Source organism: Sus scrofa, chromosome 13 (genome assembly GCF_000003025.6).
Source record: "Sus scrofa isolate TJ Tabasco breed Duroc chromosome 13, Sscrofa11.1, whole genome shotgun sequence".
In the NCBI taxonomy this organism is placed as follows: domain Eukaryota; kingdom Metazoa; phylum Chordata; class Mammalia; order Artiodactyla; family Suidae; genus Sus; species Sus scrofa.
The window spans coordinates 130,470,183-130,488,749 of NC_010455.5; the positions used below are offsets into that span (position 1 = coordinate 130,470,183).

The 18,567-nt window shown below is 39.8% G+C and overlaps 1 protein-coding gene across 1 annotated transcript in view; it reads right to left on the reverse strand.

Moving 5' to 3' along the window:
- Nucleotides 1–18,567, reverse strand: part of ATP13A4 (ATPase 13A4) — a 153,130-nt gene that overhangs the window by 33,188 nt on the left and 101,375 nt on the right. Inside the window, 1 exon segment of the mRNA XM_021070062.1 lies at nucleotides 6,543–6,667. Coding sequence (XP_020925721.1) covers nucleotides 6,543–6,667 — 125 coding nt within the window.

Here is an 18,567-nt window from a genome sequence, read left to right on the forward strand (position 1 = left end):
TCTTTTTAAGAACTCTAACATTTTATCATTTTCAGTAAATTAGTACCTAGGATGGGAAGAAGATAGGAGAGGATCCAGAACATGATGCTGAGTGTGAGACAAAAGTGGAGGATTTGTCTGGAACAAAAGAAAGGACAGAAAGATAGAGGTCTGGCCATGCAACAACAAAGCAGCAGCAGCAATCACTCTGTATAAATTATACATGCCAAAGCCTCAAACTGCTCTCCCTTTCTAATCATCTTCCTGAAATACATCATGTGAGAAAACCATGGTATCTAGCATAAATTTGAGGCCTAGTTAAATATTTTGAATCACTGAATGCTTGAACTGTCTTACTTGATTCTGTAGTTTTTAGCTGAAACACTAGGAGAATCCTCAAGCCTTTCACCATCCTGTTCCTTATAGATTGGTGAATACAAAGTAGACACTTGCCATCGGTAATGTTTGGGGAGCCTGAGATACAGAGAACACTTAGAGCTTTCAGAGCCTGTCTGGCTCATCATTTCCATCTTAATCTTTCTATTATATAACCTCAAAGGCAAATTCTATCAAACATTTAGAGAAGAGCTAATGCCTATCCTTCTGAAACTATTCCAAAAAATCACAGAGGAAGGGACACTCCCAAACTCATTCTGTGAGGCCACCATCACCCTGATACCAAAACCAGACGAAGATACCACAAAAAGAGAAAATTACAGGCCAAATTCACCAATGAACATAAATGCAAAAATCCTCAACAAAATACTAGCAAACCAAATCTAACAATACATTAAAAGGATTGTACATCATGATCAAGTGGGATTCATCGCAGGGATGCAAGGATTCTTCAATATCCACAAATCCATCAGTGTGATACACCACATTAACAAACTGATGAAAAAAAAAACCATATGATCCTCTCAATAGACGTGGAAAAAGCCTTTGACAAAAACCAACACTCATTTCTGATAAAAAAAAAAAAAACCCTCAGAAAGTGGGAATAGCGGGAACCTACCTCAACATAATAAAGGCCCTATATGACAAACCCACAGTGAACATCATTCTCAATGGTGAAAAGCTGAAAGAATTCCTGCTGAGATTAGGAACAAGACAAGGATGTCTACTCTCGCCAATACTCTTCAACATAGTTTTGGAAGTCCTAGCCACAGCAATCAGAGAAGAAAAAGAAATAAAAGGAATCCAAATTGGAAAGGAAGAAGTAAAACGATCACTATTTGCAGATGACATGATACTATATCTAGAGAATCCTAAAGACTCTACCAGAAAACTGTTAGAGCTCATCCATGAATTTGGCAAGGTCACAGGATACAAAATTAATACACAGAAATTGACGGCATTTCTATACACTAACAATGAAATAGCAAAGAGAGAAATTAGGGAAGCATCCAAAAGAATAAAATACCTAGGAGTAAACCTACCTAAAGAGACAAAAGACCTGTACTCTGAAAACTATAACACACTGATGAAAGACAGCAAAGATGACACAAATAGATGGCAAGACACATCATGCTTGTGGATTGGAAGAGTTAATATTATCAAAATGACTATACTACCTAAGGCAATCTAGAGAGTCAATGCAATCCCTATCAAATTACCAAGGACATTTTTCACAGAACTCAAACAAATATTCTAAAGTTTGTTTGGAAGCACAAAATCCCCAGAGGAGCCAAAGACATCCTGAGAAAGAAAAATGGAGCTGGAGGGATCAGGCTCCTGGACTTCACACTATACTACAAAGCTTCACTCATCAAAATCCTATGGTACTGGCACAAAGACAGGACACATAGATCAGTGGAACAGGATAGAAAGCCCAGAATTAAACCCAGGCACCTACAGCCCACTAATCTATGACAAAGGAGGCAAGAATATTCAATGGAGAAAAGACAGCCCCTTCAATAAGTGGTGCTGGGAAAACTGGACAGCCACATGGAAAAGAATGAAATTGGAACACTCTCTAACACCATACACAAAAATAAACTCAAAATGGATGAAAGACCTAGATATAGGACCAGGCACTATAACACTCTTAGAGCAAAACATAGGCCAAACACTCTCTGACATAAGCAATAGCCACATCTTCTCAGATCCACCTCTTAAGCGTATTGACAATAAAAACAAAAGTAAACAAATGGGACCTAATCAAACTGAAAAGTTTCTGCACAGCAAAGGAAACCCTCAACAAAATGAAAAGACAACCCACAGAATGGGAAAAAATCTTTGCAAGTGAATCCACTGACAAGGGATTCATCTCCAAAATTTATAAACACCTTCTGCAGCTCCATACCAAAGAAACAAACAACCCCATCCAAAAATGGGCAGAAGATCTAAACAGACAGTTCTCCAAAGAAGACATACAGATGGCCCCAAAACACATGCAAAGGTGTTCAACATCAGTCATCCTTAAGAGAAATACGAATCAAAACCACTATGAGATACCACCTTCCACTGGCCAGAATGGCCATCTTCCAAAAGTCTACACACAAGAAGTGCTGGAGAGGGTGTGGAGAAAAAGGAACCCTACCACACTCTAGGTGGGAATGTAAACTGGTGCAACCACTGTGGAAAACAGTATGGAGAGTCCTCAGAAAACTAAAAGCAGAATTACCATTTGATCCAGCAATCCCACTCCTGGGCATCTATCCAGAGAAAACCATGACTGGAAAAGACACATGTACTGCAATGTTCATTGCTGCACTGTATGCAATAGCCAAGACGTGGAAACAACCTACATGTCCAAAGACAGAGGAGTGGCTAAAGAAGATGTGGTACATATATACATGATGGACTATTTCTCAGCCATTGAAATGAAAGAAATAATGGCATTTTTAGCAACAGGGATGGACCTAGAAATTATTATGCTAAGTGAAGTCAGTCAGACAGTGAGACACCAACATCAAATGCTATCACTTACATGTGGAATCTACAAAAAGGACACAATGAACTTCTTTGTAGTACAGATACCGATTCACAGACTTTGAAAAACTTATGGTTTCCAAATGAAACAGGTTGGGGGGGTGGGGAGATGCACTGAGCGTTCGGGATGGAAATGCTGTAAAATTTGGTTGTGATAATTGTTGTACATGTATAATTGTAATAAAATTCATTAAGTAATTAACATCAAGAAGCAGCTAGGGAAAATAATATCTTACATATAAGGAAACAATAGTTGAAATCATCACAGTTTTCTCATCAGAAACCATGGCAGCAAGATGAGAATGGAACATCTTTAAAATGCTGACAGAAAAAATTGTCAGCTTAGACTCCTATAGCTGATGAAAAAATCCTCAAAGGGAAGGAGAAATAAAGACATTCTTAAATAAGGGAAACTAAAATAATTTGTTGCCAGCAGTTATGCCCAAAAAGAAATGCTCAGAGAAGTTCTTTAGGCTGAAAGGAAATGATACTGGAGGGAAATCTGCAACATAAGAAATGAAAATTTAGGAACAGAAAAATTATAAACAGCTGGATAAATATAAAAGTTGATTCTCTTTTCACTTACGTTCTTCAACCCTTGACTGTTGAAAATAAAACTCTAACACTGCCTGGTGGGGTTTCAGTGTATGTCATACACATGACAACTATAACATAAAGGAGAGAAAGCAAGGGATGTTTGTGGTTATAAGGCCTCCCCAAGGGTAGGTACAGATATTGTGATTCCCAGAGAAACCCCTGAAATAAATAACCACTGGTGGGCTTCTAAAATACTTGGAGGATCCTCAATAGGACTAACTTGGGGAGAAGAAGATGCTCTGGCCGAGATGAAGGGTACAGGAATCCCTGAGACTGAAAGCCTCTTCCACACAGCTTAGCAGGGCATGAATAGCCCATCTGCTTTGAAACCCAAGCCCTTTTGCCATCTTCCCCCTGAAAGAGGTCTATTGTTTAGGACATGCACCCAAGCCTGGGCCTCAACTATCTAACCAGAAAATAGAACAACCTACTTAGGCAATTCAAGGAGCTGGATAAGGAAAGATGAGGCAGAACAACCAGAACACATGACTGGTAAAGGAGTCTAGCTGCTGGAGACAGATGAAGCTGCATTAAAGATAATGAGGGAGTTCCGTGGTGAAGCAGCAGAAATGAATCCGACTAGCCTCCATGAGGATGCAGGTTCGATCCCTGGCCTTGCTCAGTGAGTTAAGGATATGGCATTGCTATGAGCTGTGTTGTTGGTTGCAGACGCAGTTTGAAATCCTTGTGGCTGTGGCTGCTGCATAGGTGATTCAGTCTCTAGCCTGGGAACTTCCATATGCTGCAAGTGCAGCCTTAAAAAGCAAAATTAATTAATTAATTAATTAAAATTTAAAAAGAGAGAGCACTTAGTAAACTCAGATGGAGCATGGTGGGGAAATAAAATGGGTACCCACCCCAAAATGAAATGTAAGAACTTCACAATTCAAAAGGTGATAGGAAGGAGATCATTGTCATTTTTGATACCCAAGGTTTTGGTTTGGAAAAATTAGGTGCCCCCCCCAAAAAAAAAATCTTAAGGAGGTCCCTGGTGGTCTAATGGTTAGAGATTTGGCATTATCACTGCTGTGGCTCAGGTTTTATCCCAGGCCTGGGAACTTCCTCATGCCATGGGTGTGGGGAAAAAAAATCTTGAAGTGTAAAGCAAAATTATAAAACTATGAGAGTTACATAAGACAGGTTATCAGGATGTATTGCACACCACAGAGAATATAGCCAGTATTTCATAATAACAGTAAATGAAGTGTAACCTTTAAAGATTGCATAAAAAATCACAAATTTTTTAAAATATGAGAGTTACCAAAAATAGAGGGAGAGACTGAGAAGATAGATCCATGAAGTCTGACATGTGAATAATGGAAATTTCAGAAGGGAAAAAGAAAAGAGAGAGAAAGAAGACACTAATTAAACAAACAGTAGAAGATATATTCCTGAGAGGAGGAAGACAGAAGACAGATTAAAAGTGCTCAGTTCCCTGTGTGGCTCAGTGGTTAACGAACCCGACTATCATCCACGAGGATGAGAGTTCAATCCCTGGCTCCACTCAGTGGGTTATGAATCTGGCAACTGCAGCTCAGATCCCGCATTACTGTGGCAATGGTGTAGGCCAGCAGCTGTAGCTCTGATTTGACCCCTAGCCTGGGAACCTCCATGTGCCATGGGTGCCACCCTAAAAAAGACAGAAGCAACAACAAAAAAAAAGAAGTGCTCAAGATGCTATAGACTAAATTCATATATACATGCCCTGGTAACATTTCTAAACTCCAAAAAGGATTGTAAGTAAAAAGAATGATGTGAAATGGCCTTGACTTACGGTATGCAATACCCAAAGCCAGAAGCCAAAAGAATAATGCTTACAGAGCATTAATAGGAGAAAAAAAAAAAGACTTTAACCCAAACATCCTTTACCTAGACAAGACATCATTCACCTGTCAGAGCAAAGACATTTTGGGGCACGTAAGCACAGCACACGTCTACCTCATCCAAGGACCATTCTTCAAGAAAAAGTACAACCAAGCAAGGAAAGACAGAGAAGAGAAATCTCAACACAAGGAAAGAAGTGAAAGGGGGGGTGGTGGAGAATGGTGAGTTCTTATCGGTACATAAATCTAAATGGTTAGGGATAGACTCTGAGAAGGTGTAAAATAAGTGCTAAATTAAAAAAAAAAAATTGAAGCAGAAGGTCCATAATGTAAGGGAAATTCTAACGGGTTATAAACTAACTCCGCAACATCTAGATGTTGGATGGAGGAAAGGGCTGAAAAGGGAGAAGGTAAAAGTGATCCAAACATCCCTCGGATTGTGGGGGGTATAGAGACGGGCCCGGAGAAGTACCAAAGGGGAGTGGATGCACTCTAGGGTTCCCAACATAGAACGAGGTTCAAAGGCAGTGGGTTGGGGAGAGAGCACTCCAGTGGGCTAGAGTAAAACACATCTGCCTTTGAGAGTAGAGAGTGTGAAGGCAACACACTCAAAAAAAACATGAAGCATTAGGAAACAATTTACTCTCCCCTCAGAAGCATTCATTAAGAAGAGTCACACATTACGCTTGCATGATCCTTCCTCATGGCTCCCCTGTTTGTGATTTGAGATTTGGAAGATGGAGTAGAGGGCACAGTCTTTTTTCAATCTCCAGAGTCATAGATGCCATTGATGGGCCTTCAGTGTAGTTTATAAGACCATGCAGACTAAGCATTCCTCTTCTAATATTTAACAATAAAAATCAACATCTTTGCATGGCTCAGGTCTCCTTATTCAAGTGTCATTTCACATGCCCCGTCGCAGAAAGGGTCAGACACACTTTGCCACATCACACTGTTTCGTTTTATGTAGCTGATAACATTTATTGCTAGCTGTTTATTTGATTGATTATTGATTGATAGATTATTTTCTATCCCATCCCCCATAAGTGGCAGCTCAGTGAGAGCAGTAACTTTGCCTTTTATGTTGTCCATCTCCAGTGCCTAGAATGGTTTCTGGCCCACACTAGGTAGCCAACAATCTTTTACTGAATGAGTGAATCTGTCTCCATATCCAATTCTTTCTGATCTCACAAACACTTTGTTCTGTACCTGTGATCATTACAGTCCTTATCCGGGCTGAGATGAGCTCTTCCAGGACAGGCTTTGTCTCTTCCTTCAATCTATTCTCTAAGATCAGCAGTCCCAGAAATATCAGGTCTGATTCCACCTGGTCCCTGGAAATACATGGATGATTGGGTAGACATTGCACATTAGAAACTTTCTTACAAGAAGTGAAACTTCCTGTCAGAGTGGCCCCTACTCACTCATTCAAGCACCATTCCTGAGGCCCTGAATTTGTGCAGGAACCATCCAAAGGGAAGACAGGAGGAGGCACAAAGGATATGGAGACATTTTCTCTGACAGAATCAAAAGGAAGAGAGAATGCTTACTGAGCCCAAGATTTACTTTAATCCTTGTAGAGTAATGAATTAAATGACCACAAGAGTATCATCCATCTGCTGTGGTGATTTTCATCACCTCACCCATTAGCAACCACCAGAGAGGAGTTCTAGCTCTGGCATAAAACATCGTGAACAATAAGTAGGCACAAGAAAAATAACATACCAGTTTCTCTAGAAACCAAAACCATCAATAATATTTTAGTCCCAGGAGGTATGAGGCCATAATCTCAAAAAGAGAGCTCCCTTTTTAAGGCCAAGCTCTTCCTCTCTCTCTCCCTCTCTCTCTCTCTCTCTCTCTCTCTCTCTCTCTCTCTCTCAACTGGTTAGCATTGCTCTTCTATATAAAGTGTGAATGTTTCTGCCAGAGTGGAGTCTGAGGCTCCCATCCACCAGAAAAACATTTCCAGGACCCTCCATGGGACTAAGTGCAGGGGAGTATATTTGAGGTTGGGGGTTCAAAGATTTTTTTCCCATGATTCCTTTATCTGAGACCCAGATGCCTCTAGCAGACACAAGAGCAAGGCACCTGCGCTGCCTAATTCTGGCTGAAATACAGATGAAAACAGCACCCAGAAAAGCCAACCTGCCTTACCTGCCATGAGTGTCTCAATGCCAGGCCTCACTTTGACCAGGGGCCCAAACTAGAATTAGAGATGCTAGGACACTGCTAATAACACCTCCCCTGGAGTGGCAGGAAGTGGGCACAGCTTGACCTATTTACCTCAAGGCTGGCTCAGAAGAATAACATTTCCTATTCTTCTGAACCTAGCATTTAAGTCACTCCAAAATCTGATTCCAAACACTCTTTCCAGCTTCATCTATCACTAAATTCTTCATAACTTCCAACCTGCAGGCAAACTGGACGATGGGTATGCCAACCATCGCTAAACATTTGCTCTAGACCCACCATAAGACACTTTTATTTCCTGGAAAAGTGTATAGGTTCCCCCATAATCTGCCAATGAAATCCTTCCTATGTTTTAAGGCCCAATTCATAGGAATCTCCCCATAAAGAATTCTCCAGATAGAAATACTAACTCCTTCAGCATATTACTTCTACTTCAGTTTGCTTCAATTTATTTGTCTATATAGTATAATTCTTTGCTATCTGAGCTGTCTGTCTCAGCTCCTAAAGGCAAGCTTGCCTGGTTCAATAAGTTCAAGAGTACCCATGTGGTGTCTAGCACAGAGGAGGTGCTCTGAAAATATCTGCCTAGTCAAAATGCTCTTCCACCTGGTGTCACCATTTTTTGCCAGGCAACCTAGGAAAATTCATTCAAAGACCAATCAACACCCAGTCCCTAGGCACACGCAGTGGGCCAGGGCGGGAAGAATCACGTCCCCACTCAGGCTGCAGCATAGGGATAAAAAAAACCCAATTGTAAAAGGCTCAGCCCACGCTCTCTCTTTCTCTTTCTCTCTCTAAAAATGTACTTTTGCTTTAATAAATTTGTCTGTAACATGCCCGCTGTTTCGATTCTTTGCTACGGCAGGTGGGAGCTGAGGGACTAGTGCAACCCCAACACCCAGATTATAGTAGCTCTGGACTCGAGTTGACATTCAAACTGGAAAGCAAGATTAGACCTGAGCACTGGGTTATATGGAGGGCTGGGAAAAGTATTGTGATCATGTACAAATAGGAGTTCTGTGGAGTTAGAGAGGAAGATGTCAACATTTCTAGGTGGAGTGATTTCTAGGTGGGGTGACTGGAGAAAGCTTCCTAGAGATAGTGATAATTGAGCTGGCCTTTAAAGGATAACTTTGTTGATGCCTGAATGAGGTCCTCCAATCTTATGAGTGGCCCACACACACAGGCTTCAGGTTTTAGATTTTTCAGAGATGATATTATGTGGTCCAACCACAAGGCACCAGATTGAGCCAAGAAATGGCTTCAGGGTCAAGCATCTGACGAAGACCGCAGCGCATTTTGGTGCTTATATTTCTGGCTGCCTCTGGCTCCTATGGCCCTCCTAGGGTTCAGTGCATAAGAGGGTTCAATTATCAGGAGACCAGCATTCTAATCCCAGCTCTGCAGCCACCTTGCTGTGTGATCACGGTCAAATCAATTTCTTTGTCTGGTAATCTTCACTTTTGTAAAAGAAAGTGTTGAAACTAACGAATCTGCAAAGCCTCTTCTAGCTCTAATATTACATGATTCTTCTTTTCATGAGTGTTCAATCTGAGCTAGGAAATAAAGAGAGGAAGTAGTTCCTTGAAGAGTCTCATACTGTGTAACTTGGAATACATGTTATCTTTTCCTGCTTCCTGTGCAGATGTTATACTTCCTCCTGTAGCACCTAAAAATAATCAAGAATGAGGTGTGTAATATAAAGAAGCATTGTCACTCCCACAATTACACTTCATGTTCTTAAAATCTATGTGATTTTTAAAAGATGAAGAATGCATAAAGCGAGCCAAGAGTCATCAAAGAAATTATGATATCAGTGCTAGAAGCACTCTGAGTAAACACACACACGCACACACACACACACACGCACACCAGAAAGAATGTTCTGCTCGAATTGGGAATTAGCAAAGGTTAGGTAAATTAACTTAGCTAAGAGTAAATGTACTGGTAATGTGGCTTTAACACAGGATGGGCAAATTGAAAACCTAAGATCAGATTCTACCAGTGAAGTTGTTTATACACCCTATAAGATCTTGAAAAGTTGGGATTTAACTAGGTTACTTTGCTGTACAGCAGAAATCGACAGAACACTGTAATCAACTATAATTAAAAAATTTTTTTTAAAAGTCGGAATTTCAGTGCTGTGGGCCAAAACTCTCCCGCGTGTCACGGCCCTCACCATTCTTCATTGCTCATGTGCCTCCCTCATGAATGCTCTGTTACATGCACAAGCCCCACAGCCATGCATCTGAAACTTATAGATAGGCAGATATTTTACTATAATAATCAGAAGCAGAATCATAGTAGCCAGAATCTTAATAAATGTCAATAGGATCTCAGTAAACAAAGTTCAGTTCTGTTTCCTCTTCTTTAAAATGTGAGATCCAATCTCAAAGTTCACTTTTAGCTCTCTGATTTGAGTGACCTGAGTCAACTAAATTACAACAAATATTCAAAGTTTCAAAGGTCGCATTAAGCAGGCTGCAGGGACAGTGGGCCAATAAACCCAGGGATCCAACAGTCTATGACTTTGAATGAGCCACTTCCAGGGTCTCTGGGTGTCACCCATCATTCACAAAAACACAGGGTTGGGACATATTCTTTGCAGGGGCAATACTGCCCTTAGAGGACATTTTGGAAACTTAGACATCTATGCAGGATTTTCCGTAATAACCAATGCACGGTGAAGATACCCTCAATTTCACATGACTTTTGAATATTTTACAAGACTTTCATGGACACTAAAAAATTGTTTATACTTTCCTAAGCCAGTATAGGCTTACACTGTTTATTTTACACTATTATTATACTATATAGTATGCTGTATTACTGTAGTATATGGAACACCACTATATTATATTCAGCAAGTATAAAATTGTTTACAATTCCCCTCACTCTGTTTTACATGTAAACAAAATATTTTTATACATTTTTAATATTCTATTGAATGTTCCAGGAATGTAACTACCTATGTACATTGAAAGGAGCGTGTTCTGTTTTGTTTGGTTTTACTAAGCGTTTCTAGCCATTTCACAGTCACCTCGCTGACTGTATCAAGGTGGGTGATATTTGAGACTCTGATGTATAATGTACTTATGTCAGTCTGCATTTCTAGCTGTTGCAGCCCCAGTGATTCTACACTAGGTGAAGGCAACACATTGCTTCATTTTGTTTTAATGGAGCCATCTGAGTATTTATTGTAATGCATTATAACTTTTGCTTCTATTTTTTTTGCATTATAAATGCATTATAATGCATTTATAACTTTTGCTTGTAATGCATTATAACTTTTTGTAATGCATTATAACATTTGCTTCTATTTTTACCATATGGGAGGGCATTATATTTCTTTTTATACAGAGAATATATGCAGATCATGTTACATATGAATTTTATTTTCATTTATTAAAGAAAGTGGTTCAAAATATAGTTTAAAAAAAAAGAGAGTGCTGGGGAGTTCCTGTTGTGGCGCAGTGGTTAACGAATCTGACTAGGAACCAGGAGGTTGCGGGTTTGATCCCTGGCCTTGCTCAGTGGGTTAAGGGTCCAGCATTGCCATGAGCTGTGTTGTCATTGTTGTGAGCTACAGTGTAGGTCACAGACAAGACTGGGATCCCACATTGCTGGGGCTGTATCATAGGCTGGCAGCCGCAGCTCTGATTCAATCCCTAGCCTGGGAACTTGCATATACTGCAACTGCGGCTTTAAAAATAAAAAATACATAAAATAAAATAAAATGAAATCCTAAATAACAAAATAAACCTTGATTATCTCCACAGCAGTGTTACCAGTAGTTGCTGACAGATTACTGGACAGGGCATTGAAAATGAAATGAACACCATAGCCAGAAAATAGCGGAAAATACAACAATAAGTAAATTTGAATAAAAGTCTCTGGTCCATTTAAGCTTTTTAAAAAGAAATATGTAGCATTTTTTATTACTCAATTACATTTATAGTTGTACAAGTATCATCACAACCAAATTGTATAGCATTTCCATCCCAAACGCTCAGTGCATCTCCCCACCCCCCCAACCTGTTTCATTTGGAAACCATAAGTTTTTCAAAGTCTGTGAATCGGTATCTGTACTACAAAGAAGTTCATTGTGTCCTTTTTGTAGATTCCACATGTAAGTGATAGCATTTGATGTTGGTGTCTCACTGTCTGACTGACTTCACTTAGCATAATAATTTCTAGGTCCATCCCTGTTGCTAAAAATGCCATTATTTCTTTCATTTCAATGGCTGAGAAATAGTCCATCATGTATATATGTACCACATCTTCTTTAGCCACTCCTCTGTCTTTGGACATGTAGGTTGTTTCCACGTCTTGGCTATTGCATACAGTGCAGCAATGAACATTGCAGTACATGTGTCTTTTCCAGTCATGGTTTTCTCTGGATAGATGCCCAGGAGTGGGATTGCTGGATCAAATGGTAATTCTGCTTTTAGTTTTCTGAGGACTCTCCATACTGTTTTCCACAGTGGTTGCACCAGTTTACATTCCCACCTAGAGTGTGGTAGGGTTCCTTTTTCTCCACACCCTCTCCAGCACTTCTTGTGTGTAGACTTTTGGAAGATGGCCATTCTGGCCAGTGGAAGGTGGTATCTCATAGTGGTTTTGATTCGTATTTCTCTTAAGGATGACTGATGTTGAACACCTTTGCATGTGTTTTGGGGCCATCTGTATGTCTTCTTTGGAGAACTGTCTGTTTAGATCTTCTGCCCATTTTTGGATGGGGTTGTTTGTTTCTTTGGTATGGAGCTGCAGAAGGTGTTTATAAATTTTGGAGATGAATCCCTTGTCAGTGGATTCACTTGCAAAGATTTTTTCCCATTCTGTGGGTTGTCTTTTCATTTTGTTGAGGGTTTCCTTTGCTGTGCAGAAACTTTTCAGTTTGATTAGGTCCCATTTGTTTACTTTTGTTTTTATTGTCAATACGCTTAAGAGGTGGATCTGAGAAGATGTGGCTATTGCTTATGTCAGAGAGTGTTTGGCCTATGTTTTGCTCTAAGAGTGTTATAGTGCCTGGTCCTATATCTAGGTCTTTCATCCATTTTGAGTTTATTTTTGTGTATGGTGTTAGAGAGTGTTCCAATTTCATTCTTTTCCATGTGGCTGTCCAGTTTTCCCAGCACCACTTATTGAAGGGGCTGTCTTTTCTCCATTGAATATTCTTGCCTCCTTTGTCATAGATTAGTGGGCTGTAGGTGCCTGGGTTTAATTCTGGGCTTTCTATCCTGTTCCACTGATCTATGTGTCCTGTCTTTGTGCCAGTACCATAGGATTTTGATGAGTGAAGCTTTGTAGTATAGTGTGAAGTCCAGGAGCCTGATCCCTCCAGCTCCATTTTTCTTTCTCAGGATGTCTTTGGCTCCTCTGGGGATTTTGTGCTTCCAAACAAACTTTAGAATATTTGTTTGAGTTCTGTGAAAAATGTCCTTGGTAATTTGATAGGGATTGCATTGACTCTCTAGATTGCCTTAGGTAGTATAGTCATTTTGATAATATTAACTCTTCCAATCCACAAGCATGATGTGTCTTGCCATCTATTTGTGTCATCTTTGCTGTCTTTCATCAGTGTGTTATAGTTTTCAGAGTACAGGTCTTTTGTCTCTTTAGGTAGGTTTACTCCTAGGTATTTTATTCTTTTGGATGCTTCCCTAATTTCTCTCTTTGCTATTTCATTGTTAGTGTATAGAAATGCCGTCAATTTCTGTGTATTAATTTTGTATCCTGTGACCTTGCCAAATTCATGGATGAGCTCTAACAGTTTTCTGGTAGAGTCTTTAGGATTCTCTAGATATAGTATCATGTCATCTGCAAATAGTGATCGTTTTACTTCTTCCTTTCCAATTTGGATTCCTTTTATTTCTTTTTCTTCTCTGATTGCTGTGGCTAGGACTTCCAAAACTATGTTGAAGAGTATTGGCGAGAGTAGACATCCTTGTCTTGTCCTGATTTCAGTGGGAATTCTTTCAGCTTTTCACTATTGAGAATGATGTCAGCTCAATATGGCCTTTATTATGCTGAGGCAGTTTCCTTCTATGGCCACTTTCTGAAGGGTTTTTATCAGATGTGGGTGTTGGTTTTTGTCAAAGGCTTTTTCTGCATATATTGAGAAGATCACATGGTTTTTATTCTTTAGTATTTTTCTGTGTGTGTGTGCGTGTGTGTGTCTTTTTGGGCCACACCCACAGCGTATGGAGGTTGCCAGGCTAGGGATCTAATCAGAGCTGTAGCCACCAGCCTACACCAGAGCCACAGCAATGTGGGATCCAAGCCGCATCTGTGGCCTACACCACAGCTCACAACAATGCCAGATTCTTAACCCACTGAGCAAGGCCAGGGATCAAACCAACAACCTCATGGTTCCTAGTCAGATTTGTTAACCACTGAGCCACGATGGGAACTCCTATTCTTCAGTTTGTTAATGTGGTGTATTACACTGATTGATTTGCCAATATTGAAGAATCCTTGATTCCATGGGATAAATCCCACTTGATCATGATGTACAATCCTTTTGATGTATTGTTGGATTCAGTTTGCTTATATTTTGTTGAGAATTTTTGCATCTATGTTCATTGGCGAAATTGGCCTGTAATTTTCTTTTCTGTGTGGTATCTTTGTCTGATTTTGGTATCAGGGTGATAGTGGCCCCATAGAATGAGTTTGGGAGTGTTCCTTACTCTACAATTTTTTGGAATAGTTTCAGAAGGGTAAGTGTTAGCTCTTCTCTAAATGTTTGATAGAATTTGCCTTTGAAGCCATCTGGTCTTGGACTTTTGTTTGTTGGAAATTTTTCAATCACAGTTTCACTTTCAGTACTTGTGATTGGTCCATTCATCTTTTCTATTTCATCTTGGTTTAGTCTTGGAAGATTGTACTTTTCTAACAATTTGTCCATTTCTTCTAGGCTTTCCATTTTATTGGCGTATGGTTGCATGTAGTAGTCTTTTATGATCCTTTGTATTTCTGTGATGTCCATTGTACCTTCTCCTTTTTCATCTCTAATTTTATTGAGTTGAGTCCTCTCTCTTTTTTTCTTGATAAGTCTGGCTAAGGGTTTATCAATTTTGTTGATCTTTTCAAGAACCAGGTTTTAGTTTCATCGATCTTTTCTATGGTTTTCTTTGTTTCTACTTCATTGATTTTTGCTCTGATCTTTATGATTTCTTTTCTTCTGCTAACTTTAGGTCTTGTCTATTCTCTTTCTAGCTACTTTAGATGTAAAGTTAAGTTGTTTGTTTGAGCTTTTTCTTGTTTCCTGAGGTAGGCTTGTATTGCTATAAACTTTCCTCTTAGAATTGCTTTTGCTACATCCCATAGGTTTTGGAATGCTGTATCTTTGTTGTCATTTGCCTCTAGGTATTTCTTAAGTTCCTCTTTGATTTCTTCAGTGATCTATTGGTTGTTAAGTAGCATGTTGTTAGTCTCCATGTGTTTGTGTTTTTTGCAGTTTTTTTCTTGTTGATATCCAGTCATATAGCTTTGTGGTTGGGAAATATGCTTGATATGATTTCAGTTTTCTGAAAGTTACTGAGGCTTGATTTGTGGCCCAGAATGTGATCAATCCTAAAGTATGTTCTGCAGTGCACTTGAGAAGAATGTGTATTATGCTAATTTTGGATGGAATGTCCTATAAATATCTATTAAGTCCATCTGGTCTAATGCTTCATTCAGGGCCTGTGTTTCCTTATTAATTTGCTGTTTGGATGATCTATCTATTGTTGTAAGTGTGGTGTTCAAGTCCCCTGCTATTATTGTGTTATTGTCAATTTCTCCTTTTAAGATTGTTAGCAGTTGTCTTATATATTGAGGTGATCCTATGTTCTGTGCATATATATTTACCATTGTTATATCTTCTTCTTGGATTGATTCTTTGATTATTTGGTAATGTCCTTTTTCTCTTATAATATTCTTTATTTTAAGGTCTATTTTGTCTGATATGAGTATTGCTACTCCAGCTTTCTTTTGATTCCCATTTGCATGGAATATTTTCTTCCATCCTCAAATTTCCAATTTGTTGTTTTGTTTTGTTTTGTTTTGTTTTGTTTTTTTGTGTGTCTTTTTGTGTGTGTGTGTGTGTGTGTGTCTTTTTTTTTTCTAGGGCCGTTCCCATGGCATACGGAGGTTCCCAGGCCAGGGGTCTAATCAGAGCTGTAGCCGCTAGCCTACACCAGAGCCATAGCAATGCGGGATCCGAGCTGTGTCTGCAACCTACACCACAGCTCATGGCAACACCGGATCCTTAACCCACTGAACAAGGCTAGGGATCAAATCTGCAACCTCATGCTTCCTAGTCAAATTCATTAACCACTGAGCCATGACAGGTACTCCACATTTCCAATTTGGATGCATCCCTAGAAATGAAGGTGGGTTTCTTGAAGACAGCATATATATGGATCATCATTCAGCCAGTCTGTGTCTTTTGGTTGGGGCATTTAGTCCATTTACATTTAAGGTTATTATTGATATGTATTATCTTATTTCCATTTTATTAACTGTTCTGGTTTTGTTTTTGTTGCTCTTTTTTCTTCTCTTGTTCCCTCCTCTTGTGATTTGATGACTATCTTTAGTGTTATATTTGAGTTGATTTTTCTTATTTGTTTGTGTATCAATTGTAGATTTTTGGTTTGCAGTTACCCTGAAGTTTTGATATAGGGTATTATATATATATATATATGAGATTGTTTTAAGTTGTTGGTCTCTTCATTGCAAGTGCATCTTCAGCATCCTGCATTTGCACCCTCCTCTTCTCATGACTTCTGATTTTGGTAGCATATTTGTATGTGGATGATTTCCTACCTTTACCATATATATGCCTTTACTGGTGAGGCTTGTCATTTGTGGTAACTTTTGCTTATAGCTGTGGCATATTCTTTTCTGCTTAGAGAAGTTCTTTAGTATTTGATGTAAAGCTGGTCTAGTGTTGCTGAATTCTCTCAACTTTTGCTTATCTGGGAATCTTTTGATTTATCCTTCAAATCTGAATGAGAGCCTTGCTGGGTAAAGTCATCTTGGTAGGAGGTTTTTTCCCTTCATCACATTAAGCATATCATGCCACTCCCTTCTGGCCTGTAGAGTTTCTGCTGAAAAATCTGCCAATAACCTTATTGGGGTTCCTTTGTATGTTGTTTGTTTCTTTTCCCTAGTTGCTTTCAATAGTTTCTCTTTGTCTTTAACTTTGGTCAGTTTGATTAATATGTGTCTTGGGGTATTCCTCCTTGGGTTTACTTTATATGGAACTCGTTGTGCTTCCTGGATTTGAGTGAGTGGTTCCTTTCCCATGATATGAAAGTTTTTGGCTATTATATCTTTGAATATTTTTTCTGTCCCTTTCTCTCTCTCTCTTCTCCTTCTGGCTCCCCTATAATATGGATGTTGGTACATTTAACATTGTCTCAGAATTCTCTTAGACTGTCCTCATTTCTTTTCAATCTTTTTTCTCACTTCTGTTCTGCATCCATGATTTCCATTAGTCTGTCCTCCACCTTGCTTATTTGTTCTTCTGCCTCCTGTATTCTGCTATTGGCTGCTTCTAATGAAATTTTTTATTTCATTTATTGTATTTTTTATCTCTTCTTGCTTAAGTTTTATATCTGGTATCTCTTTGCTCAGTGTTTCCTGTAAATTATCCATCTTTGCCTCCAGTTTATTTCCAATGTCTTGCAACATCTTCAGCATCAATAGTCTAAAGTATTTTTCCTGGAGGCTGAGAATCTCCAGATCACTTAGCTGTTTGGGGTTTTTTTTTTCTTTCTCCCTTATCTGAGTTATACTTCTCTGCCTTTTCATTTTTATAGGTTTTTGTGTGGTATCCTTTTGGCAGAAAATAGAGTTGCAGCCTCTCTTACTTCTGACGTCTGCCACCCTTGTGGCTGAAGTTGGTATGGGGGCTTGCTGTAGGCTTCCTGATGGGAAGGGCTGCCCACGGGTAGGTGGGGCTTATTCCTATCTCTCTGGTGGGTGGGGCTTTGTCTCCAGTGAGATTAGAGGTGGCTACTGTGCCTAGGGGGTCTTTAGGCAGCCTGTTTACTGATGGGTGGGGCTATAATCCTGGATTATTGTTTGGCCTGGGGCTTCTCAGCTTTGATGGGTGGGGCCAGATTTTCCCAAAATGGCCACCTCCAGAGAAAGGCACACTGATGAATATTCCCAAGAGCTTTACTTCCAATTTCCTTCCCCCACAACAAACCACAGTCACCCCATTTTCACAGGACATCCTCCAAGAACTGCAGTCAGGTCTGACCCAGATTCCCATGGAGCCTCTGCTTTGCCCTGGGTTCCAACACACAGAAAAGCCTGCATGTGCCTTTCAAGAATGAGGTCTCTGTTTCTGCCAGTCCCATGGAGCTCCTGCACACAAGCCCTACTGGCCTTCAATGCCAGATGCTCCAGAGGTTCTTTCTCCCAGTGCCAGATCCCCAGGCATGGGGACCTGATTTGGGGCTCAGAACCCTCACTCCTGTAGGTGGGTCTCTGTAATACAGTTACTTTCCAGTCTGTGGGCTTCCCACTCAGCAGGTATGGGGTTGCTCATATCACATAATCACCCCTCTACCTCTTGATGTGGCCTCTCCTCTTTGTCTTCTGGAGTAGGATTTCTTTTTGAAGGTTTCCCAGTACATTTGGTTGAAGGTTGTTCAGCAGTTGTAATTTTGTTTTTATGAGAGAAGGTTAGCTCCAGTCGTTCTATTCTGCCATCTTAATGGCATCTTCCCATTTTAGCTTTTGGACATCCCTATTGTAATCTATAAATATCAAAACTCTATTTTTATTTTTTTGCTTTTTAGGGCTACAAGTGTGGCATATGGAAGTTACCAGGCTAGGGGTTGAATAGGAGCTATGGTTGCCAACCTATACCACAGCCACAGCAATGCCAGATCCAAGCCATGTCTGTGAACTAACCACATCTCACAGCAACACTGGATCCTCAGCCCACTCAGCAAGGCCAGGGATCAAATTCCCATCCTCAAGGATACTAGTAGGGTTTATTACCACTGAGCCATGACGGGAATTCCTCAAAACTATCTTTAGAATA